The 25561-nt window shown below is 41.3% G+C and overlaps 2 protein-coding genes across 4 annotated transcripts in view; one reads left to right on the top strand and one right to left on the bottom strand.

Moving 5' to 3' along the window:
* LOC108045214 (partitioning defective 3 homolog) overlaps nt 1-15173 on the bottom strand; it is a 37973-nt gene extending 22800 nt beyond the window's left edge. For both annotated transcript variants that reach the window (XM_017124447.2, XM_017124449.2), the window contains exon 1: nt 14040-15173. In XM_017124447.2, coding sequence (XP_016979936.1) covers nt 14040-14159 — 120 coding nt within the window. In that variant the 5' untranslated portion in view covers nt 14160-15173. The remainder of the gene's footprint in view (nt 1-14039) is intronic.
* A 410-nt stretch (nt 15174-15583) lies between these two features.
* LOC108045234 (protein xmas-2) lies at nt 15584-24800 on the top strand. Of its 2 annotated transcripts, XM_044460899.1 has the most exons (5): nt 15584-15846; nt 15909-17412; nt 17479-19988; nt 21031-22027; nt 22978-24800. In XM_044460899.1, the coding sequence occupies exons 1-5, from the start codon at nt 15803-15805 to the stop codon at nt 24214-24216; spliced, it is 6294 nt and encodes a 2097-aa protein (XP_044316834.1). In that variant the 5' UTR covers nt 15584-15802; the 3' UTR covers nt 24217-24800. The 2 variants fall into 2 exon arrangements, with proteins under 2 accessions (XP_044316834.1, XP_016979976.1); XM_017124487.2 differs by lacking the exons at nt 15584-15846; nt 15909-17412; nt 17479-19988 and adding an exon at nt 20478-20650 and having other exon boundaries at nt 21042-22027.
* The last annotated feature ends 761 nt before the right edge of the window (nt 24801-25561 follow it).

The raw sequence follows: 25561 nt of genomic DNA, 5'->3' as shown, positions 1-25561 counted from the left end.
ATTTAAAGTAAAACTTTTCGTTTCAGTTGAGTTATGATTTGAATGTTAAGTTATTGTTTTGTTTTTTTTTTTGCTTTTCTTATTTTACTTTTAATAATTTAAAGTACTGTTTAATTCTTTTGAATATAAAAAGGTAATTAACGAAGTTCCACTGTACGTGCTCGTTGTTGTCGTGTGTTGGGGGTGGGGCCCACATATAGATGGGATTACAAGGGGCCGGATTGGAGGGAATTCTTAGGGGAGCCGCACTCAAGTCGCACTTTGATTTGACACGCAGTGAGCGAGGGAAACGTGAGAGGAATCGCAGTGTCAAAGGCAGGGGACACAGGAGTGAAGGCGGGATGAATGGGAATGGGTAGGACCAAAAACTAAACCAAACCAAACCAAACCCAACTAACCAAACCCCGGACATTTTTGAGCGAATGCCTGACGTTTATTTATGCATCTGCTTGCTCTGAATTTTAAAATGTGCGGCAGCAAAAGCAGAAGATCCTGGATTGTGGATTGCTGGAGATATTCAGTGTGAGAAACTATTTACCTAATGGGGATGAGTGTCCATGGGGAATGCGCCAAACAAATTCTTGGAAATGCGACAGAAATTAAGCAATAGACAAGACACGTAAACTGAATACTAATGTTTGGTTCTGGATAAGTACTTTAAAGTATTTATAATTACTTTTAAAACAAATATGTTTTTTTGATAGTACGTAACCCCTTTACCTATTATCTGTATACATAATTTGGTTGGTCTATAAAATTTATATTACAAAAAATACAGATGATAAGTAATTACTAATCCCAACTAATCCCATTAGCAACGTGATCTAGTGATTCATCATTATTTGTCCCATTTAGAGCACTTATCTTGTATTTTCCTCATTTTGTTTTTAGCCAAGTCATTTAGCGCCAACGAAACAAATCAAAGTAAAAACAAAAACCTGACCCAGAGAGACAAGGAAAAAAATCTATAGAAAATACAAGGCGCTCCCAATTGTAATTGTCTAAGCGGCTTGGCTTGGGTCACTTCTTCCTCTTTAGTTACAAAAAAAAAAATATCTAAAAACTAAACTAAAGCAAGACAACAATAAACCAATCGGATATTGCGCAAGCTCAAATTGTTGTTTTCGTTTTGGCCTGCGTCTTTTTTGATTTTTTGTTTCTTTTTGGTTATTTTTAATGTGTGTGAATTTCCGCAATGCCATCAACATGTTTAAAGGGGCGATGAAAGTGGGAGGGGAGCCGGGGGTCAGAGTTCATTACAAAAGCTCATTCAATCGCGGTTATGCAAAAGCCAAGACAGAAAGAGATAGTCTATTTGAGTGAAAGTGAGACAGCAACAGGTGATGAAGAAAAAAGACAAGACAACGACAGAAAAAAAGACAACGACGGAAACGCATTTATTTCAAGGCAAACCAGCTGGAGATGAAACTCAAAGATGTAGCTGCAACTTCACTCAATCAGTCAATCAATCATCCAATCAATCAAGTGAATAGGGTAAAGTAATCCCCACAACTGGGCCCCCTCCCAAAACCACAAAGAAAAAGCCGAACAATAAGCGTTGAGAAAAGCGATCATCTTTGGTACAGTGTGGACTGGAAAATTAAATTTAAAACCACATTTGACGAAACATATAAACATATATGGAAGATAAAATGATTTTGAAATAAACATATCAATAAAATATTCTCATAAAGCTCCAATATCAAATATCCAACCTCCCATTCAAATTTACGAATGCTTACTGTATTTGTTAACTGGATGTCGCTTTGGGGATTGTTTTCTGTCTGTTCTTATTATCTTTATTCTTCTTATGGCCAGACAAAAGCAATGATCGAGAGGAGAAATGCAAGATGAAGAAAGGCTTCTTGTTATTCTTATACTCCTCATCGCTGGGGTATCCAAAAACAATATAATTTATTGTTTGCGGAATTGAAAAAAAAGACGACACTCGCATACGCACGCACAAAGGAAAGGGTAAGCCGAGATTTACATTTATGTGTGTCGCATGACACAGAACGAGAGTTACAGTGAAAAACGGCGATAAGTTATTGTGAAATTAGCAAGATAAACAAATTTGTTTATTGGCATACGGAAATACCAAATTAGGTAATTTTATTTATATATTTTTTCACGTTATAAAAATAGCTGTTTGAAGTCATATTTAATGGTTTTTTCTTGAAATGAAATGTACTTTGTAAAAAAATATATTTTCTTTGTAATCCAGAAATTGTAGCACCTTTTATTCGCATTATTTTGGAAGCAAATAATTAATCCAATGGTAGGTACAATCTTGTGAAAAACATTTAAAAATAAAAAATGCATCACCAAGCTTTGTTTTAAAATTAACTTTAATAGTCTCTTTAATTCTTTAGAGCCCACTGTACCGCCGTAGAAAGCGTTGAATGAAAGCTTCCTTTTTCAGTCACAAAACAAACCCAAGACAAACAAACCAACAAACAAAAGGATCGCAATTTCATGCTAAATGCCACTTAAATATTTACTTCAAATAGAACTACAACAAAGCCCCTTTCTATCATACCCATACTACATATATAGATATTCTCCGCCACTCCCTCTCTTTATCTGTGCCTTCAAGATACCTGCATTGTAATGGATGAGAGAACTCCGTCTCAGGTCAAACAATTCCAAATTCCAGGAATTTACCCGAATGACAGGCGACAGAACATTAAAACGAAATTAGAAGAGAAATTTATGGGCTTGGTTCCTGTGCTGTGCCGCCGTAAACATAAAAATGTCACTTTATTTGCGGGCCAAAATTTTTTTTTGCTAGAATTCCAACTTCGTTAAACTCTCGAAGGAATTTGAATAAAAAACAAACCCTGAACCAAACAGCCCTGTCCAAAAGTTCACATTATTTCATAAGCTGGTTTATGCAGCCAACAAAAATAAACACAAATTTCAACACAAATAACAATTATCATAAAGAAACACAGTCAAAAACTGAAGTTCACAAAAACTATGAAAAAATAATATGCACAAAGGCAACCACAAAGCGATGACAAATCTTTTTATGCTTCTTTTTTTTTGGGTTAAATAAAAAACGTATCTATATAGAAATTAATTTTACTTTTTCTGGTATTTTTTTTATTGTTCATGGAAGTGAAATGAAATGCCCAAAAATGCTTAGAAATTACGAGGGGTGCGGAAAGCGAGCGTTTGTCTCTGCATTTCCCACAAATAAATGGAAAGTGTGTGGGCAATAAATAATGTCTAATGGAAAGCAAGAAAATTGTTAAAAACAATGTTTTTTGTTAGAGAATCGGAAGCTGAAAGTGAAACTTAGTTTAAGAGTGAATGGTTTATTTTAAAAAGATTTCGTAATTAACTTGTTCTAATTTGCTGTAAAAAATAGAAAAATATATAAAGATTTGTTAATATATAACAAAAAACCAAACAATGTAAGAAAATGATTTTAGTATTGAGTAACAGATTATATTTGTAATAGCGCCAGGCCAATGAAGAATTTTTTTTGTTCCCTTGTTTATTTGCTCTCCGATTTAAATTCAAGGCGTGCAAAATAGTTTTGTTGTTGCCTTTTGTTGTTGCTAAGCAATTTCAAGGCCAGGCCAAAGTTGTTGTTACTTTTATTGTTGTGGCATGTGGGTGCATTATACGCACACCCATATACATATTTATATGCGATAGCCTGCTCAATTGGAACAACTTTTTCTCCTCGTCCGCCATTTGCCGCCAGCGTCGAGTTTGTCGCCTCAGTCTTTCGTATTGCGCGAACGCAAAATGAGCAAATGAGAGAGCAGAAACCGCGACAGGCATGCAAAAGAGCGACGAAGCTCTCTTGCTGGGCAAGAGCATCGCCCCCGCTCAAAGTACAGTGGAACTTCCACACGCAAAACACTATAATAATATTTTAATTATAATTCGGTGAAAATATTATTTTCCAATATTATTATTAACGAAGACAAACTTATCGCACTATAAAAAACGCCCAAATTAAATATGTAAAATATCCATCTTAGTGAACAATGACTGTCTTTAATTAATTAAATAAGCTGGGGAGGCAAGTGCGCAATTTGGCCTGGGCGTGTCTCTAATTGCGGGGGCTTTAGAGGGGTTTTAGCTATCGGCGTTGCCTTTTGCGGTTTGGCTCACCTTCCTTCCTATTTTCCATTCAAGCGTTTGCACGTGCAGCGCCTACGAAAAGCGGTCACAAAATAAAAACCCAAAAGAAGCCAAAGCCAAGACTATCTTTACAGTCTTTTGCGACGGCCTTCATCATCGACATTCTTTGGCACTTCTTCTTATTTATCTCTCTCTTTTGCGCGACTCTGGATGAATCATTTGTAAAAATTTCACGTCGCTTTTTTTTTAGAGGAAACACCTGGATAAATACAAATAGAGAGAGAAAAAAAACCAATAGCTAGTTTTTATTTAGGGGGAAATATTCATATGTGACTCAGTCAAATGTTCAATTCGGGGCTGTCGGCTGACACATGCTTAAAAACACTTATAAAAACATTTATTAATTAGAGCCGAACAAAAGCTGTTCGAAATTAATGGCTCTGTTTATTTGGTTTCTGGAAGTATCGGCTTTCATTGCCCGCCAAACTGACCTAGCCCAAAAACAGCTCAATCCAAGCTCTTCGCCTTTTTTTGAACTCAATAACCGTTGCTGCCAATTCACTCGAAATTCCAACCAGCCAGCCGTTTATTTTTGTTTTCTGTTTTTTCATTTTGCATCATCGAGAAGAAAAATGCGGTTTTTGTCGATTTCTACTACTTGGTTTTTTTTGCCTTTATCACCGAAACGTGAGCGACGTTCTGCTTTGAGTCTTACGTTTTTGGTTATTACACAGATTGAAAATGAAATAAAAACTTTAAGAAAACAAATACAGGAGCTGGCAATACGAAGATGATGATGCACTTTGTAGGAAGAGTTAAAAAATATATATTTTAAATAAGTCACAAATTTGTCAATGTTAGTCATAAATGTAATTTTTTGGAGATATAGCAATCGGAGTTATTTATTTGTATTTAAAAAAATATTTTCGTTAATGCCAAGCCCATAAATATTACTTAAGTGTATCTTTACTTGTATGGTAATGTGTAAATCAATATTAAATATATATTTTGGATCTAAACCAAGAGTATTGAGGGATTGAAAATTGCAACAGAGGTTGTAAGGGTTTTCGGTTACCCGGCGACAGAGCTGGGAATTCAGCGGAATGGAATCAAATGGAATGGAAGAACCCAGGGAATAAAGTGCAAAACTTGACCAACCAAACAACCGTTTTTGAGCGTGTATGAGTGGGTACTTTATGGCTGATGAATGGTGACGCCGCGACTGCCGATGACTGGCGATGGGTACGGAATATGGCTACGGGTATGGGTAGTTGACCCAAGCCAACCCTTTTGGCAAACACTCGCAAAAAATAAATAAATAAAATGATAAATATGCTACATTCCATTACGTGCCTATATCAGACATGTGCGATCGTCATCCGTACAACGCATTTGGGGTACGGAATATGGTACACAACATGCTAATGCTTACACGATAAACAACCATTACAAAGAATTCATAAAAAAAAGTACATGAGATAAATACTAAAAATTACTTCTTCATTGTTCGAGATTATTATTTACAACTCTCAAATAGATTTTAAATTTAATTTAAATTAATGTACATAAATGTAAAACATTATTTATATAAATGGATGTATTTTAAATATTTCAGGTGAAAATTTAGGTATATATTTACCAACCAAATCGTATCGGTATTTTAATATTTTTTTGGCTCTAATTTTTTTTCAGATTTCGGCGATATGTTTTTTTATTGAATTTTGTTTTTTAATTTTTATCAGTGTTTGAGAAACCGTGTTTATTTCGCGCTTACTCATTACCCGAAAACGTCACGTTGCTGCACAGAGAATGCTTTTGTGCAACGAAAAAAAATTATACCGGGAAGAGGGCGGCGGTGGGCGGAAGGTGCCACGCCCACTCGAGCTCCACTGACCAGCAGATCGTTGCATTGTTAAGCGCTGTCGGTTTATTTGTTTTCGTCTTGTTGCCACTTTTGTTTGATGACAAAACAAAACCAAACTAGTTTGAACAAAGACCAATTAAAAAATAAAATAAATAAGCCAGCAAAATTAAATGTGCCGTGTGTTTTGTACCGGATTTGATTAAAAAGCACGGAACAGGAACCACTTAATAATAGTATTGGATGTAGAGAGATTTTCCAATAAGAAAATGTAGATAGCATATTGAAATTAATTTAAAGGGAATTTAGGAAAGCAAACATTTCTAAATATTGCTACTCATTTTATTATATATTTTAATTACAATATTTTTATAAGATTTGGTTTTTTCGATTACAATGGTTAATCTTGAACTTGAACTATTTGGCAACTTCAATGCACTTGACCCCAGGGTTCCCCTTCAATGGAGCTTGTCGACACACACGCACTGCCACCTCCCAATTTTTTTTTTTATGATTTTGAGCCACCTTGGCGACCTAACCAAGCATGAATATGACGTAGAGTGGTGCTCCCCACCTTGAACTCTCATTACTTCTCATTAATTCGAATGGGATAATAAATAAGCTAAAGTCAGAGTGAGGTTGGTGGGTGGGTTAAGGGTCGTTTTTGTTTTGTGTGGTTCGGAAGGTGTGTTTGGATGTTTCCGCTGTCATAAGCTTGTCCAATAATAATATTAACCAATTAATTTGCCTTAGGCCTGTTGGCATTGTTGTTGAGGGCATCGGTGCAACGCAAACAGCAGCTGCTACTCCCTTTTCCCCGTCCCCAATTAATGGGTATTAACCCTCGATCCTGAAATGCATCCCAACGTATATATAAAACGGAAGCGACATCAAACCAAACCCATCTGGAGCACACGAACCACCGCAAAGGAGTGAACCACCAAAAAACAGAAGAAATTGAAGGGAAGGGGCGGCACGAAGGGGGCGTGGCCGGAGGTCAGGGGAGTGGCAGAGGGGGCGGTGGGTGCACACACACGTGCGTGACCAAAAATAGATACTCAATTAGTGTGGCAATAAAATGTTTGGTAATTCTACACGATAACGAAAAATGCACTTTAGGTTGGACCTTATGAAGTATATGTGAAAATTGAGCTTAGTTGGGTCTACCCTAGTATCCTATAGAACAAGGCCTAAAGCAGCACAACGATATGACTTTTTGAAAAGGGGAAGGGGAGAGAATGCGGCACAAGGCAGCAATTTCCCAAACACAACAACAATCGTGCGAGGCATGCAAACGCAAGTCAAAAGTGTCCATTTATACCCCTACTTTACCCCGTAACCCCATATCCTATTCAAAACCCTGCCTTTAGCCCACCTTTTGCAACACACAATATGGAAACCAAATTTGAGTTTTTCAATCCATAATGGGAAAAACAATTTAGCAAGGAATGAAAAGAAAACAATACCTCAATAAATCGATAACCTAAAGGTGCAATAAATTTCAAATCAATGACGAATTCTAGTGACTAATACAATACAATGGACAACCAATTTAATGTTATAAAATTCAACAACACTAAGGCAAATAATTAATTAAGATAACATTTCTTTTTCATGAATTTTTATTTATTTGTATATAAAGAAGATCAACAATTACACTCCCCTTTAATTGTTCTTAATTTCCTTTAAAGTTAAAAATGAAATCGCATCGTTCAAATTCATAGAAGCCCTCGGCAATCGAACCTTTTTCAGCGAGTTCTTTTCTGGGAAAACCAACTGGCAAGTGGAATAGTAATTCCATATCCAATCGATCGCTGCATTTTGTAGAATAATATAATTAATCGAAGAACACGTGTGGGCAAACACAGTCTGCGATATCGTCGAGTGGGTGTCACTTGAAATTATTTCCAATTTCAATTACACACAAATAAAGCTAGAAATAAAATGGTATATAGTGAGTGGAGAAACGATAATTCAATTGAATTTCTCGCTCCCAATTTGGTAGCGTGGCCAAGTGAATCAGCCCACAATGCACTGCAATAATAATATCTATGGCTTGGCTATATAGAAAATGACGCAGTCAACTGCTATTTTGTTGTAGTCCGTTGTTTTTGCCATATATATACACACAATGGAAAACATACAGACGACGTGTAATCAGGTTGTTGTCATGCCAACCGACAAAACAGAAACTATTATAGCTGCAGTCACAACCCCCAAGAGTCGAGTTTTTCTGAGTTTGACTCTGAGTTTGGGTTTGGGATTGGGTTCGGGCCTACATACTATATGATACGTAGTACAGTGCTACCTGACGCCCGACGACAGGCGACGAGTCAGGGGAAGGGGAAGGGGCAGGGGTACGGGTTCTAGTATAGTCAGGCATTTCATTATATTGCTTCGACTTTTTTACGATTAAGAATTTTGATTGGAGTTGTTTCTTTTACAGAGTTTAACTTCTGCAACTTCGAGTCAGTTATAGAATCAGTTTTCCACACTTTTATTTAGTTATAAATAGACAAAGTATCGTTGCCATAGAATATTCAATATTCTATAATCCATGTGCCATACATTTTAATTAGAAAAACTGTAACCGCAAGTAAAAATTAAATGCAATTGATTTTTCTCTCTCTTCCTATTTGTACCATTTTTTCCTTTGGTTCGCAGAGGTAATTGGAAAATGCAGATGCCAGGGGAGATTAGCTACAAAGAGGGTGGGGTAGGGTGTACGTGTGCGTGTGGTAGGTCCACCATAAATAGTTTTTCTTTTTTTTTGGTCAGTCTGCTGCAAGGCCCCTCACATTGGCTCATAATTGGCTTGCATTTTCTCATTTTTCGTTTCGACTAACAGCTGCAAATATCTTTGATCTGTATTGTTTAAGGGGAAAAACTAAGAGATGAAAAAACAAAGATAATAAAAATAAACATCGATCGAAATTTATGCACTTTTTAAATTATAAAAATTAAGAAAATAAGGTTTCATTTAACCATGCAGATGAAAAAGTTCTTTGGACACGTTAAGAATGAGTACAAAATACTAAGACAGCACATTTCGAATTATAAATAATTCCTTTTTTGAATTTGTTTAGAAAAAATGTTTGTATATGTTAGTATAAACATATACTACCTAAATATAATTCCAGGCATTGTCCGACCTTCGCTACATACATAATTACAACCGACATTTCACCGACAACCAAATGCCAACGAAATTCTAACGAAATTCCATTGGCCTTAAAAATAAACTGCCCAAGGTGTTTGCCGCTTGGATTTATCGATTGTTTGCCATTGTCAAAGCTTGGCCCCAACATAAGCCCCATAAATAACCCCCTTCCGCTTTTCCAATCCCAGAGAAAGACCTCTCATAGTGTTGCTACCATATTTTCATTGAAATTATTGACTTAAACCAATTAGAGCGCACTTAAAATACGCTAACAATTAGCGTGAGTAGAAAAATCAAAAATGTAACCGCAAAAAATGTGCAAGCGAGATGGCAACATAAAAGGAAGAGCGATCGGGTGAGAGAGAGAGATAGAAGAGAGCTGGATATATCTTTTTATGACTAAATAATTTACAAATTGTGCAAAACTGGTTTTGCAGTCTCGGTTTTGCTGCTGCCGTTGTTGCCACTTAATGCCAAGAATTCAGCAACAGCGACAAGAAAAATGCTCAATGAATTTTTTTGTTCAACTTGGGTTTATGTGCTGTTTTCTCTGTATTTGTTGTATTTTATTTCCCCGTAGCTCTGGTTTCCCAGGCAAACAAAATAAACAAATGGGTAAAGAATAAGCTTCTACCCCTCGTTTTGTTTGATAAGAAGTAACGCCCACTAAAGTCGAGCTCGAACAAAGGAATCACAAGCCCATATCGTATTGCTTTTAACGTTAAGCCGAACGTTAAACTATTTTTTTTTTGCGAATATTGTAGGTTGCGAATCGTCATTTGCCATATGGACCGAGTCCATAAAATATAGCTGACTCCTAAAAAGTCAGTTTCAAGTTCATTACTAGTACTGCAGAGCCTATAATCAAACAAATCATTCGCGTTTATAGACCTGCCAAGTTGGGCTTGAATAACTTTAAAGGTACTCAAGTAACTACTCCCCAGGTTATCAAAAACGTTGACCTTGATTCTGAGGAACTAGAGCTGAAACTGAAACCTTATGGTTCTTAACCTCAAAGTAGTATATATATACTTGATTTTTTATGAGTTTAATTTAACATGTTTCTTAATAATTACCCATAGACAAAATAATAAAAAGAATAAATAAAAAATACGTTTTAACAATAGGTATAAATTGTGTAGTCTGTTTCTTTATATAATTGATCCCTATACCAAGATCCAGCTCACTTCATATAAAACAAGAGAGAACGCTATAGTCGGGTGCCCCGACTATCAGATACCCGTTACTCAGGTAAAGGGAGTGCGAGGGAGATGGAGATAGAAACTTTAATCACGCATAACTTTTTAACGAATGTTCCGATTTGAAAAAGTTCTTCTACATTTCGATAGGTATTGATAAACACAATAAAACTGCATTTTTACTTTTCCGAAATATTTAAATTTTTAAAATCGTATATAAGCGATTGTGGGCGTTAAAGGGGGCGTGGCACCTTTTTGAAACAAACTTGCGCTGCGTAGGAACTCCTAGAATCTGCATGCAAAATGCCAATCTTCTAGCTTTTATAGTTTCCGAGATCTCAGCGTTCATACGGACAGACAGACGGACAGACAGACGGACAGACGGACAGACGGACAGACGGACAGACAGACGGACAGACGGACATGGCTATATCGACTCGGCTAGTGACCCTGATCAAGAATATATATACTTTATAGGGTCGGAAACGCTTCCTTCTAGCTGTTACATACTTTTGCACGAATACAATATACCCTTTTACTCTACGAGTAACGGGTATAAAAACCCGAGTTACAGAAAAACATTAAGTCTTTAATCCACATTATCTCACACTTTTAGCAATATGTGCAAAATATTTCAATGTTACATATCTTCAATTGCAATAGGTCAGTTGGTAACACTCTATCTTTCCACTTGTTTTTCATATTCTCGTTCTCCTTATTCCACTTCACACCTCACACACAGTTGGCAGCAAAAGATAATGAAACGAAAAGCGAAAAACAAAACAAACTACTAGGAACAAAAAACTCCGATCGCACAGCTGCAAAACAAAAAATTACGGATTCGGAATAGTAGAATTAAATAAAAAATACAATAATATCTCATGTGGCCGAAGAATTTGAAGTGCAGCTAGCTGCAAGTCATTCGATTTCGTTGATCTTGCAAAAAACCAAATAAGTATACAGTCGTGGTGAAATTATAAGTTACACTTTTGAAAATTATTTGAATATCCCAATTAGAATTTTATAGACATTTTTTTATATCTGCTATACATATGTATGTATATACTTCCAAGGAGTTGAGTTAAAAGTTGGCATAGGGAACCAAATAATGTTGTTAAAAATGATTTAATAATATTCTGAATAACAAAAATAATAATTTAAGAAATACAAATTCGTTTTATATAAGTAGACTAAGATTATAAGTTATTAAACCCGAACAAATATACAAGAGCGTTTAAAACATGTTAAAAACATTCGTAAAATAATTTTGACTGATATTTTCTCCGCACATGCATTTGCATGGGGAAGCATTAAATTGCATAATTAGCAAGTTGGAATTGTTGGCGGTTTGCTTCGGGTTTTTTGGTCTGGAATCGGGCTGCGCACGTGATCGCGAAATGGAAAGCGTCTTATCGGTTGGTAGTACCACCTCAACCCCCTCTGATCTGTTCATTTCCCCTTTTTGCACTTAATTGCAGCTGACACAGTTTCGTCTTTTGGCCAGACAATGAAAGCAAACGAAAATTCACACACGTTGCAACAGATCAGGCACCACACCGGTCCCCCACTGCTATTTCCAGACCCCGATCCCCGCCAGGCTCCAAAGCCACACCGGAAATCCAGTAGGGCAACTCGTCAGGTGAGCAGAAGCTTTCGGTTGCAAACTATTTATGGTTTGTGAAAACGCCTAATTAGTTGAACATTTACTCTAAGCTGCAATAAACAAATTACGGCGTTCATATGGCATGAGGCATTTTTAAATTATATTTATTTAACAGAATATGTTATATTACACCATAACTTAATGATAATGGATTTAAGAGTTGGTACCTTACAAAAAATTTGTATATTTCACTGTAGTCATTTTGCAGAGTTACTTTTAATACAATTTGTTATAACGCCTTGGTTTAATTTATGAAATAAGTCCTATGCCCACGGAACTTCCTGTAAGAATCTTTCACACACTCTTTTAAAACCCTAAAAAAATTCTTATAGGAAGTTGTTCTAATTTCCCGGGGCGCAACCCATCTACATAATGACTTAATCGTTTCGGCAAGCAAAGAAAAACACAACTCATAATCATTAGAAAAAAAACATGAGCCCCCGCGCAACGAAATTGATTTCGAATCAGAATTTTCCCTGGAAAATTCTAGTAGAATTGGGCGAGCTCTTCCCTTGAACTTTTGATTAATTATAGAGGACCCCAACGAATTTCAGATGTTATTTCTGATTAATTAAGGTCTCTCTCGCCCTGTAAAGTGCATTTCTCGACCCTTTTTCCCTTTGCCTTTTGGGGTTACCTGTTGCCTCGCCCCGGCGAAGATTGAAATCGGGTTCAAACGAGTTCAAAAAGAAATAAAAATGTTCTTTTGATTCTCGACTGACTTTTATTATAATTCGAGTCTTCTGTTCTCGGTTTGAGTTCTCCTCTTTCTTCTTCGATTTGTTGGTTGTTGTTATCATCTCGCGCTGTTTTCTTTTCACTCTGTCACTCACTTTTTTCGGTTTGTTTTTATGGCTTCGTCGGGGGCTTATCATTATTCAAATATTTTACCTAGGCTCTGTTTCTTTTCGGTCTTCTTTCCGATCTTCGCTTTATCTGTGTGTCTCACTGCCCCCATCCCCACGATAAGCGCCGTTGAAGAACCTTTTCTTGTTCGGTTTAATTCTAGTTTTTTGGGTTTTTTTGTCGTGTAATTACAACGCTCTCAAGTACAGAGTTTCCGCTCTTGAAAAAATTGTTTACGGAACTGCGGGAGAAATGACGGAGTAGGTTTTGTGGTCGACCAATTACAGTGGATATTGGGAGTTGGGAACTTCTCGAGAATTACAGTCAAAAGATACATTTACCGCATAAAGAATGACCAACAAAAGTTTCGTTTACAGCAATTTACCACTATTACTACTACAAAAAATGCAATATTTATTAAACATCTTTCCAAATTACCTAAAATTTAAATTACCCCCTTTGCTTAAATTAGTTAACAGTGAAAAATACACTAATGTACCTAATAATACACCTAACGTGTTAGGAAATATTCAACAAATGATATGTTTATAACACTTTATTAACGACACTTTCCTTTTTAATTAAGTGTTTGTACCAGTAAATTAAATTATGTAAACATTTTAACCTGTTGTCAAAGCAAAATGAGTTATCACATGTATTTAGTTCATAAAAAAAAGCAAAAAGGTAAAATATTTATACAAGCTTGACAAAAAAATAGTTTTGGGTTTATTGGCATAAATAATCCGATTTTGTCAGCACTTTTGAGGAGGGTAACAAGCTTATTTAAATAAAATTTAGCAGCACCCACACCCCTCTACATAAATAAAATATTTATTTATACCTTCATAATAACCAATATATTTTTATATTCCACAATAATAATAAATACTTTTGATATCATTACTTTAAGTATATAAATGAATATGTTTATAATGTTTGATATTATATACCAAATTGAAAACTATATGGAACTATATGGTTAGCAAGGTATATATATTAATGGTGTTTTATGGCATAAATTTATTTTAACAAATACTAACATAATTTTAAATTGATTTCCTAAAACCCTATTCATGTTGTCTATTGTGAAACTCAAATATTATTGATGGTGTTATATGGAATTTGACTCCTATCTTACAGGTGCCTTATTAATAGTCTGTTAGCTATAACGATACTTATTGATGGTATTATATAGGATATATTGCCTACCTTGCCGGCTGCTTTGATGTAGCGTCGCGTGGCCTCCTTGACGAGATCGCTGACGAGGAGTTCTCCGGAACCGCAGGGAACCAGAATGCGAACGTCGCCGAAGCAGACGGTGACCTTCATTTCGTAATTTTCGTATTAGTAATAACTGTTATCTATATATATTTTGGATCGAAGCAATGCACTTTCTTTTCGCACTGTACACACATTCACTTGATTCAATTGGGCGATCGTTTATACCTCTTTTCTCGTTTGATTTTTTCGTATTTTTCGGAATTTATCCTATTACTAATTTTGTTTTCAGCTATCTATATTTTTTGTTGTATTTTATGCTCATCTGCCTGCAGCAGCTTGTTGTTGTTGTTGCGACCGCATCATCATCATCGGTTTTCAGCCGTCTCCCTTGCTCCTTTGCACTTTATTGTTGGTTGTTAGGCAGCTGCAACAAAAGTTGGTCTAGGGCGGCATGGGTGCGAGCAGGATGGCTGCGTGCCTGGAAAAAGGATCGTTTTCCAGTATGTACTTGTATTTGTATTGGCGCTCCCTCTCGCGCTCTATCTCTCTCGCTGGAAACTTTAACTCTCTTTCGCTATTTACTTAGCATATTTCACCGTATCGCATCGCTGTTGTTATTGTTTGTGTTGGTGTGATTCATACACGCGCGCATTAAAAACGAGTTACAACAATAACAACAACGCGAAAGTACCCAAAAACAACAACGGGCCAAGATCATTTATTTACTTCTTTTTAACGTTCTTCGCTATCGCTTTCTCACTTGACATTTGTTTTGGTCATATTATTATATGTATTATGTATTGGCATACATTTAAATTTACGGTTCGATCATTTTTTTTTACTCTTTTTCAACGTTGCTTTTGTCGTGTTTTTCGTTTTCGGTTATCTCTCTTTTTCGCCCGCTGGCGTCGCTTCTTAATTTTTTTTAGCACTTTTAATATAACTTTTATTGATCGCACATTATATAATTTAATTGACCGCCACTATTATTAACGATCTATTTGAACTTAAAAAAAATACAAAAAATCCACGAGCCGCGCTTTAGTTGAATGCGCTGCGCTCCGAAATTCGAATTTATCAATCTGCAACAACAATCGAGCAACAACAAAGTGGTGTGCCCGGATTCGGTCTGCTCAGCAATCGTATGTAAAGTGTGACCGTTTGAGCTAATACAAAAAAACTACGTTTAATCGATACTATCGATCAAACCCTTAAAAGTAATACTGCCTTTACACTGCGGCCTAAATCAGCTTATCCGCCAACGAGAACTAAAAATAACTAAATTCAATATTTATACCAGCAGGTGAAATCTTTTCCTCAGCTTATGAGTCACATCCCAAACACATTTTGCCTAACGCACACTATTTATGGTCATCAGAAATTTGTGGTCATAAAACAATTTGCACATCAAAGTGTGATTAAAGTGTTTAAACGTTAAAAATTTGAGGCATTGGAATAAGGCACATTTAAAATTTGGCAATGGAATCAGGCTATAAAACCAAAGTGCCTAGCAAAAATCACATATATACTTAAAAATACTGAATACCAATAGAATTTTAGGACATTTCAGTGTGCTCTTTCTAAAAAGTCGTTGTCGCAGAAACGCCGCCTGTGTGAATATGCCGATAATATTTTCAAAAATTGTATTGTCAAATCGATTTTGTCCCAACCTATCGAAGGTTGGCGTATTATAATAATTGTACTACATTTTATTTGAAATTGTATTTTACGAGAAATTTTGACTTAAATCGATGGCAGAATCCCGCCCTGGCGCCTACAACTACAAGACTTTACTGTGAGTACGCGACATATTCGAGTAAACCGCGAGTGCATCGTACATTTCCTCCCCCGCACCAGATGCACAAACATTCCGGAGCTATTTCTGGACAAATATGTGGCGCGTTCGCATTTTGGCCGCTTTGGCACCCTGATGAACTTCGTCCTGCGCCCACGGCGCATGACCTGCACCGTGAGCTATGCCACCGAGGAGGAGGCGGAGCGGGCGCTCCTTGAGGGCGGAACCTTCCAGGGCCACCAGTTCGAGTTGTCCTATGCGGAGAACGAAACAGCGCCGGCTCAGAAAACAGAGGAGTGGGTGGATCCCGATGTGCAGGCGGAGTTGAGTGCCCTCCAGTCGGGCTGGCGGAGTGAGTATGCCCCGGGAAAGCCCCTGAAACCGGGTCCCACACTGCCAGCTCTGCCAGTTGCGGCTGCCACAAAGAATCCCCCGGCGGCCAGGGAACGCACGCCTGCCCAGATCAGGGAACTGGAGGCCGTGATGCGCAGACCCGCCCACACAAGTGAGGAGAAGTACCGAGTTCTAGATGCCCGGGATAAACTGCTGCGCCTGACCCAACCACAAAGGCAGCTGACTGGAGCCACCCAGGGTCATTGCCCGGATATGTGTCCCGAGAAGGAGCGTGTTCTCCGGGAATTCCAGCGCCAGGTGGCCATCTATGAGCTGCAGCCCTACTCCGATGAGTTTATCTGCAACGAGCGAGCCCTCAAACAGTACTCCCGCAGCAGTGCCGACCAGGAGACGCCACTGCCGCATGAACTTCGCAACGAAACCGTACTGCACATGACCATGAGCTACCTGATGCACGAGATCATGGATATTAGTGAGCGCCAGGATAGTAATCTGGGCGACTGGTTTCACTTCGTGTGGGATCGCACACGGTCCATCCGCAAGGAGATAACCCAGCAGGAGCTGTGCTCGCTGGGCGCCGTCAAATTGGTGGAGCAATGCGCCCGTTTTCACATCCATTGTGCCGCTCGCCTGGTGGCCGCCGATCCCTCCGTCTTTGACAGCAAGATCAATGCCGAGAATCTCACCAAATGTCTGCAGACCCTGAAGTACATGTACCACGATCTGCGCTTGAAGGGGGTCCAGTGTCCCAGGGAAGCGGAATTTCGGGGCTACATAGTTTTGCTCAATCTGGCGGATGCCAACTTCCTCTGGGACATTGGGCAGCTGCCCTCGGAGCTGCAGAGTTGCCCGGAATTGCGTCAGGCCATTCAGTTCCATTTGGCCCTGCAGGACACGAACTTTGTGCGATTCTTTCAGCTGCTCGTGGACGAGGAGACCAGCTACCTGAGTGCCTGCATCCTGGTCACATATTTCACGCGACTGCGTGTGCTGGCCCTGCATCGCCTGATCCAGGCCTACAGGGCTCCACGGAAGGATGAGGTGTCCTCGCTGCCTCTCACCTATATCACCGACATGCTGAGCTTTATCACCGAACAGGAGGCGGCGGATTTTGTCCAACACTATGGATTGGAGGTTAACGAGGCAAACAGAGTGGTGCTAAGCAGGATGCACGCGGTGGAGACGGATTACAAGCTGCCACGACAGATTGAGGTGTGTGGTGCTATTCGGCAGGGTCTTACCTTTCTTTTATTGTAATTGTCCCGCCTTTATTTTCAGCTGGTGGAAATGAAACGCCAACAGAGCGTTGGCGAGGTCATCTGCGGTGAACCACTTCCACCGCGAGACCTTTACCTCGACCACCGCCCGCACAACAGCTTCAACGAGCATGGAATGCTCAAGAGCATCGCCTGGTCGGCTAAGGATCAGCTGCCTGGGATGCAGCAGGAGGAGATGCAGCCACAAATCCCGCCACAACCGCAGCCACCAGCAGCTCCAGCCCAGACTGATAACTTCTTTAAGGTGCCCATGCAGCCGGGCGGAATGTCAACAGGATTTGCAGCTCCTGCCACGACCGGTGTTCCGCCAGCCGTTCCCAGTGGAGGGTTTAGCTTTGTCCTGCCCAAATCCCGCGCCCAGGAACTCCAGGAGCAGGCTCTGGCCGAGCAGCAGCGACGGGCACAAGAAGAGGCCAAGCATCAGGCCCTCCAACAGGCCATTGCCGTTGCCAAGCAGCGGGAGGCCGAGCTGATGGCCATTCACGAGGCCAAAGTGGCCGAAGCCGAGCGAGTGCGTCAGCAGAAACTAAGGGAACGCGAGGAGCAGCAGCGTCGCCAGGAAAAAGAGCTGGAAGAGCAACGCCAGCGGGCGCTGGAGAAAATCCAGCTGGAGCGAGAGCGGCAGCAGAAACTGGATCAGCTGCGTCTGATGGAGCAACAGCAAAGGGAGGTCCTCAAAAAGGCCAAGACTTTGGAGTGCTATCAGGATATATTCCAGGAGAGCCTCGCAGACATTTGCAGGCAAGAATTGCAGTTGCATAATAAAGCCTGCCACTCCTACGATTCCCTGGTCGACTCGATAACGCGCCAGCTGGTCGAGAAGCAGATGCAGCGCTCCAGCTACGAACTGGGCGTCATGCGGGTCTACATGAAGCGTTGGCGGAACTATCGGCGAGTGCAGCAGCAGAAGGATTCGCTCTTTAACCAGCTGCCGCTGAGTTTTGGAGCCGATGCCCCCGATCGTTTGGTGGACGAACGCAGCGTAGAGGGCTCACTGCGTCTGATGAAACGCTACAGACTTGGCGAACCCTGCGATTATGGGAAACTTCTGGCTGGTCTCGAGGAGCAGAGTTGGCTAAAGCTGGATCTGTGGCGCGTTCTGAACCAGTGTCTACCGCAGGTGCAGCCAGGTGCCCGGCGATTCTACAAGCTAGTGTTGAGTCTGCCCGGCGGTGAAGAGGGTTTCCAGTTGAACTACTACCTGAACAGGGGACTACTGCAGCAGCCGCAGTCGCCCGGTTCTCAATTGGCAGAGGGAGGCTACATCAGGGCCTTCTCCCAGGGCATAGGATTGAGTGTGATGAAGATGCGAGATGGCTACCAGGACTGCGAGCCGGCTCAACTGGCCCAAGCCAATGGCATTATTTGCATGGCTGGTCTGGCAGACTTGAGTTATCTGCCGCAGCGTTTAAAGCAATTGATGCAGGCAAGTGGATGCCAAGATGTGGCTTTAATTGTCCAGCATCCTGCACATACCGTTTTTAAGGATTCCGAGCTCCATCTCGATAGTTTGGCTCTGCGCTCCTTAAAGATCTTTCCTTTCAGACACGCTGGAAATTGCCGTCAGCGTTTGATGTCTGAACTGGATGCGGCTGTCAAGTTTTTGGCCAGAGCAGTGCCAAGGACATCAGTGGACCAACTGCACCAAGTGGAGACTCGCGAGTATCTGCTCGGTAATCTGGGCCCCGAACTCTTCCGCCGCCTGAAACACGCCACCGAGCAGGATAGGGCCATCAAAAGAGCCAGCCAGCGCTATCCGCAGTTCTGTGTGGACCTCTTCAACGAGGCAGTGCATCGCCTGCAATTGGTGGCCGGCGAGGATCTCAGTGATTGCCCTCAGTTTCCCGAGGAGCTGCGTGTCTTTGTGGAGCCCCTGCCCATGGACTCGCCACTGCCCACCAATCGCTTGGAGCACTTCGAGCCCGGGTGGCAGTTGCAAGAGCAACGACATCGGATTGTACAGCTTCTGGAGCAAAGCAAACTGCCGAGGATGCCGCCACTGCGGAGGGGTTCATCCCTGGCCGAGGACCAATGCCAGTGGGTCCTGGACTACGTACAAATGAGCCAGCAGGAGGATTGCCTGGAACAGATCGCCCTGCAGGCCACTAAAATTCTACAATCCAACGAAGATGACTGCTACTTAAACTTTGTGGAATATCTGGCTAGCGAAAGACTGCAATATAAACTACGCGAAGAGAAGGATTTGCCAAGAGCGATTGTCTACCAAACGAAGACGATGAAGAGCCGTTTCCTGAATGCCTGGTACTACGAGTTCCAGCATCCGCAAGTGTGTGAACCGGATTCACCGGAAGAGGATTTCCAAGAGCAGGAGCAGGAACAGGTGCAGGAGCCACGCCAAGTGGAGGAGGAGCAACTGGACTTCGATGAGATCATGAGCAAAGCGGCGGCTGTCCTGAGCAGGAGTCGCAAGCGTCTGGAAGAACGCCAAACGCTCCGGGACCACAACAGACCGCACAAAATCTCAAAGAAGAACAGGGCCAAATCGGGCCAAAGCCCCGACGGCAAAAATGGTGCCAAGCGCAAGCGGCTTCACCACCCACATTAGTTTTTATCAATTAAATATATTGTATTCTATGTTTATTGTATATCTATATATATTTGTGCAAAAGCATGATATTGTGAATTGTAAAAAAAATACCAAGCAAATATGTAAACCATTAAGGTTAGTTTATTTATTTTTTAAGATCAAAACCAGTAATCTTAAGCACAAAACCGACTTAATCCTGACAGCAAGAAATCAGCATGAATGAGACGATATGATGGCAACCGCCAAAAAGAGCGAGACAGTCCTAACTTTCAGTCGGAATATTTTTCTATAAGTGTGATAGTTAGGCTTAGAGGCGTAATTATAGTATTTTTGTAATAAATTTTATACCAAGATTGGGATGTCAATTATGTAATATCGACCCTATAGAGTGGGCTTTGCCCTCCAACATGACAGGTGTCAAAGTCTCCTGGTCTTGTCATCCTCAGTCAACTAAACAGCTCCGAGGCGAAAGCATCCATTTATCCAAAATATTTGTGTTTCCGTTTTTTTTTTTTTTTAATTTTGTTTAAGGTTTTTTACCATTCAAAACCACACACAAAAGGATTTGCCTGGAACATGAAAAGTATAGTGGCTCAGACGGAAAATCAGCTGCGGCCTCTGAAGGGTGAGTGCGTGAATTTCTGGGTGAAATCTGGGTTAATTTCCTCTTTCGACCTGATAACCTGTGAAAACCTATAATTATGCTACTCACCAAGATTGCCTTGTGTCCAGTGATGTTCTGAAATATATTACTTAAGGATGTTAAAGATATATTTAAATGTTAGGTTCAAATAATTTTCTTTTTGTTTGGTTATATTAATTTATTTATGTCAATTTTTTTATAATGAAATAAATAAATATGTTTTTTTGAGGTAACAATTACGAATATATTATATTATTATTACATTTTTTTTTTACTAATTAAGAGGTTATTTTGGGATTTTAAATTAGAAAATATTATTTGTAATACAATAAACAATTTTTTTGATTGCTAAAACCCTTCTCTGCCTTCGCAGTGTCCCGCTTGATTTCGGCGATGAAGGGTTCCGGTAAAGAAACCCTGAGGACGAGCAGCGTGGTTTGCAACGTGGTGACCCATCTGATGGGTGGTGGCCAGGTGGAGTGCCGGTGGACACCGCACCTGGCGTCGCTGGTCAGTCGTCCGGATGCGCATACCCAGCTGCTGTGGCGTCCGTACGTGAGCTTCAACACCCGCCTCACGCGCAAGCTGTCCGGTGCGATGGAGCGACGTGGGTCGAGCATCAACTTCCTGGGCCGCTACCAGGCGAGGAAGGGGGTGCATCCGTCCCGGCCTTCGACCTGCGTGCTGCCGGTGAAGACGCGCCATGCCCCCAAAACGGTGCAGGGTCGCAAGTGGCCCATTTGGCGCCAGTCCTCGGTGCGGCCGCTCCTCCTGCCCTCGTCCAACCTGTGGACGGGTGTGCTCAGCCAGCGCTTCTATGTGCCGCGACTGCGACCCGCCGACGACGAGGGTGTGGAGCGGCGGGCGGTGCCGCGCCTGAGGGTCACCAGGGAGGAGAGCGAGGAGGAGGAGCAGCAACTCCAAAGGCGAAGGGATGGCAGTCGCCTGCGCAATTACCGCTCCGAGAGTTCCCTGCTGGAGAGGGAGGTGGATTACTCCGGGGACCAGGATCGGCAGGAGAATGAGCAGGATCAAGGCCATCGCCAGCCGTACGTTCCCAGCGAACTGATGACCCCGGGATTAGCCACCAAGTGGCTGACCACCGACAAGGAGCCCCAGGATCCATCTGTTCGGCTGACAACCCAAGTCTGGGTCCGCGGGAATCAGAGAAGGTACCGCAGTCGGCGACCCAGCGGCCGGAAGAGCCAGGTCATGTCTGAGCTCGAGGGCTGGCGGAAGTCGGCCAATCACCAGCCAGTGCCCATTTTTCAGGGTCATCCCGCCGAGCAGGAGCACCTGCGTCACGCCAGTTGCAAGACCAGCGCCAGGAGCATGAAGGATATCCAGGAGGGCATCCAGGTGAGTTCCCGTACCAATCTACAATATAGTACATGTTCCCTGCATATGTGCAATGCTACACCAGTTCAGGATCACCCTTTTACAAGTCATCAGAAAATTAGAAATAACTAACATGAAAATGGGTCAAAATTTTGATCAACGTTAAATTGAAAATTTTGAATGCAGATTTTTAGAAAATCGAATCACGAGTCTTTAGAGGTATGCCACTTTGGAATCGGATTAAATTTGGCACAGTTATGGACTCTAGAAGTCCAATTTTGGGTAACTCTATTTACAACACATCGGAAAATTAGAAATAACTAACATGAAAATAGGTCAAAAATTTGATCAACGATAAATTGAAAATTTTGAATGCAGATTTTTAGAGAATCAATCCACGAGTCTTTAGAGGTATGCCACTTTGGAATCGGATTAAATTTGGCAAAATTATGGACTCTAGAAGTCCAATTTTGGGTCACCCTTTTAAAAGTCATCAGAAAATTAGAAATAACTAACATGAAAATGGGTCAAAATTTTGATCAACGTTAAATTGAAAATTTTGAATGCAGATTTTTAGAGAATCGAATCACGAGTCTTTAGAGGTATGCCACTTTGGAATCGGATTAAATTTGGCAAAGTTATGGACTCTAGAAGTCCAATTTTGGGTCACTCTATTACAACACATCGGAAAATTAGAAATAACTAACATGAAAATGGGTCAAAAATTTGATCAACGTTAAATTGAAAATTTTGAATAGAGATTTTTAGAGAATCGAATCACGAGTCTTTAGAGGTATGCCACTCTGGAATCGGATTAAATTTGGTAAAGTTATGGACTTCTGGAAGTCCATTTTAGGTATGCCACTTTAAAATCGGTGTCCGGTTATCCAAGTTATGGGCTTTGAAAAACAAACCATTATTGAAAAATTCATAATTTTCGGTGGTATATTCTAAAGTATCCTTTTTTTCAGATGGTTTGGGAGCCAAAGAAGATGACACCGTGGAGCAGGGCCAAGGAAAGCACCATCAAGCCAGGAGTTATGCCCACCATCCGGGCGGCGAAGTCGGCCCTTATGATGGCCCAGGAGTCGCGGGGCAAGCAGAACAGGCTGATCACCAAGGAGCTGGTCTACAGACCCAGTGCGGCAGCGGCGGGGGCGGAGGAGGAGGAGGATCCCCGCCGTCGAGCGGTGGCCAGAACGTCGACGGAGCGGGCACTGCTCCAGCAACATCTGGCCGACCTGCTGCCCGTGCTCCAGAGCCAGGGCTCCTTCCGGATCGGCTATCAACGCCATGCGCCCACCCGGCAGCTCCTCGAGCAGGGCAAGTGCCATGTGTCGCTGCGCCGGGAGCAGTTCCTCCACCTGCAGTCCGTGAGGCCGAATTCACTGATCCAGGCGTCCGATCTGGAGGCCAGGGAGTCGCCCCGCCTGGCGGTGACAACGCTGCACCGCAAGGATGGCGCCAAACGGCCGTGTCCCGTGGACACGGTGGTCAAGCCATCGCTGTTAACTCTCATCCGGCGCGATGCAGCCACCTGGGATCTCAATGGTCGGCGGGTGGAGAAGAGATCCTTCTCCGTGGGCGTGCGGCCCAAAAAGGAGGCCTCACTGCGGCGTCTGGTGAGGAATGCCTCCTCGCTGGAGGCCCTCTTCAACGCCAGTCCCACACCCACGCCCACAGCCACTGCCACACCCAAGCCCGCAGCCACAGCCACAGCCGCATCCAAACCCAAACCCACAGCCATACCCAAACCCATAGCCACATCCAAACCGAAGCCTCCATCGCTGGTCAGTGAATACCGCAACGTGGTGAGCAAGAAACTGCCGCAGGTCAGCAGCAAACTGGACATCTGCAAGGCGGCCCATCCGTTCATGGATCTCGAGCAGCCGCGGATCAAGGAGAAGGAGGTGGCCACCAGCTGGAAGCAGGCGCATGTGGCCAGGAACTACAAGTACGAGGCATCCACTTCCTACAGGAGAAGAGCACAGCCCGGCAAGCAGAGCTCAACGAAGGACATGACCGAGGGCTACTTCCTGGCCAAGCGGAGCTCATCCACGGCGATAAAGGAACAACAGGCATCCTCCAAGAAGATCAAGCCACCGAGGCAACCGTCCGTCAGTCCAAAGGTGCAGGTGCCAAAGGTGATCCGCAAGCAAAAGTCGCAGGAAAAGCTGAAACAGGAGGCCACACAACAGCTCTGGAGATAAATCATATCCACATGGACCACCACACATATCATCCGTTTTTACTAGCAAAACCCGGACAGGCAAATCCACATTCGAAGCGGAATTCCAAATTGAGCAGTGAACACAACAATTACACACAAAATATATACACTCACACACCTGGTGGATCGATGCTCCTCACCCGGAGAATTCTTCGCAATCGGAAAACCCCCTACCCCCCACTTAATGATACTATCTGTCAGATTCGAAAATTCGAAAATTCCAAAAACCGAAAAGGACATTTGCCTCGAAAATTATCGCTCTCATCTATTTGAAATATTCTTGGTAGTAATTTTTTTCGAGTAGCTATTTGTCTTGGCTTCGTTCTTTTTTTTTTATAGACACTGTTTTTTGGATAATAAGAGACAACCGTTTCGGTACCGCTTAAATTGAGAAATTAGTGTTACTAGGCGTCAAATTCGTAGTTGTCGCATACGTATTGTCCAGCACCAAAAAAAAAATGTTAAAGCATAATTCATTTGGACAATAGCCTTAAAAATTATGGACAGTGGTGACACTATGTAAAAATTCTTTAATAATAACGGAAACTTCATGGGTGTCTCGAATTCAATTTTAATACTTGGTTGGGGTTCTATGGGGTTTTAATAAGCATGTAAAAAAAACATTGTTGGGTAAGTCGTTGCCAAGTGGTTTTTAGATATTATAAATAAATAAATATTTATATATATAATTCGTCTTTTAAATTTTCTAAGCCAACAAGATTCTTAGGGAAGAAAGATACAAGTTAAGTAGATGAACTATTTATTGTATATAAATTGTGTTATTTTGTTAGTAACCCTTAAATCTTGTAACAATTTGTAATATTTAAAAACACATTTACTGATGTACTAATAAGAAATACTTCATAAGATCTAAAGTTCACCAAACATCTGACAAGAAAGAAATAGACCAAGCTATGACTAAACTTACGATTAACCGTAAAAATCTATATAGTATACTCCTCCATATATAGCCATTTAAATTGGTAAACATGTTTATCATATTTGCCCCTGTTTACCAACGAATTTCAACAAAACAGAAGCAAATTGCAATCAAAACAAAAGGGAAAAGTACACGTGACAAAGAAATCGCAGAAAAGGTAGAAAATATATAGGGGGAAGTGAATCGATTTGGGTATTTATAGAAGTGCACAGTCATTCGGTCACCAATCTTATTTTTGGCAACCAAAAACAAGCCACATTTCACAAGAGAATGCAAATTTTGCATTTTCCAGAAGGGTGCAAAAGGGAAAAATTGCACGAGGTTTTAAAATTAGTTTTTGGCAAGAAACCAAACTACAAAAACAATCTAATTTTAAACAATTAAT

The sequence above is a fragment of the Drosophila rhopaloa genome, unplaced genomic scaffold (genome assembly GCF_018152115.1).
Source record: "Drosophila rhopaloa isolate 14029-0021.01 unplaced genomic scaffold, ASM1815211v1 contig_3, whole genome shotgun sequence".
NCBI classification, from domain to species: Eukaryota; Metazoa; Arthropoda; class Insecta; order Diptera; family Drosophilidae; genus Drosophila; species Drosophila rhopaloa.
This window is presented reverse-complemented; position numbering and strand designations above follow the sequence as displayed.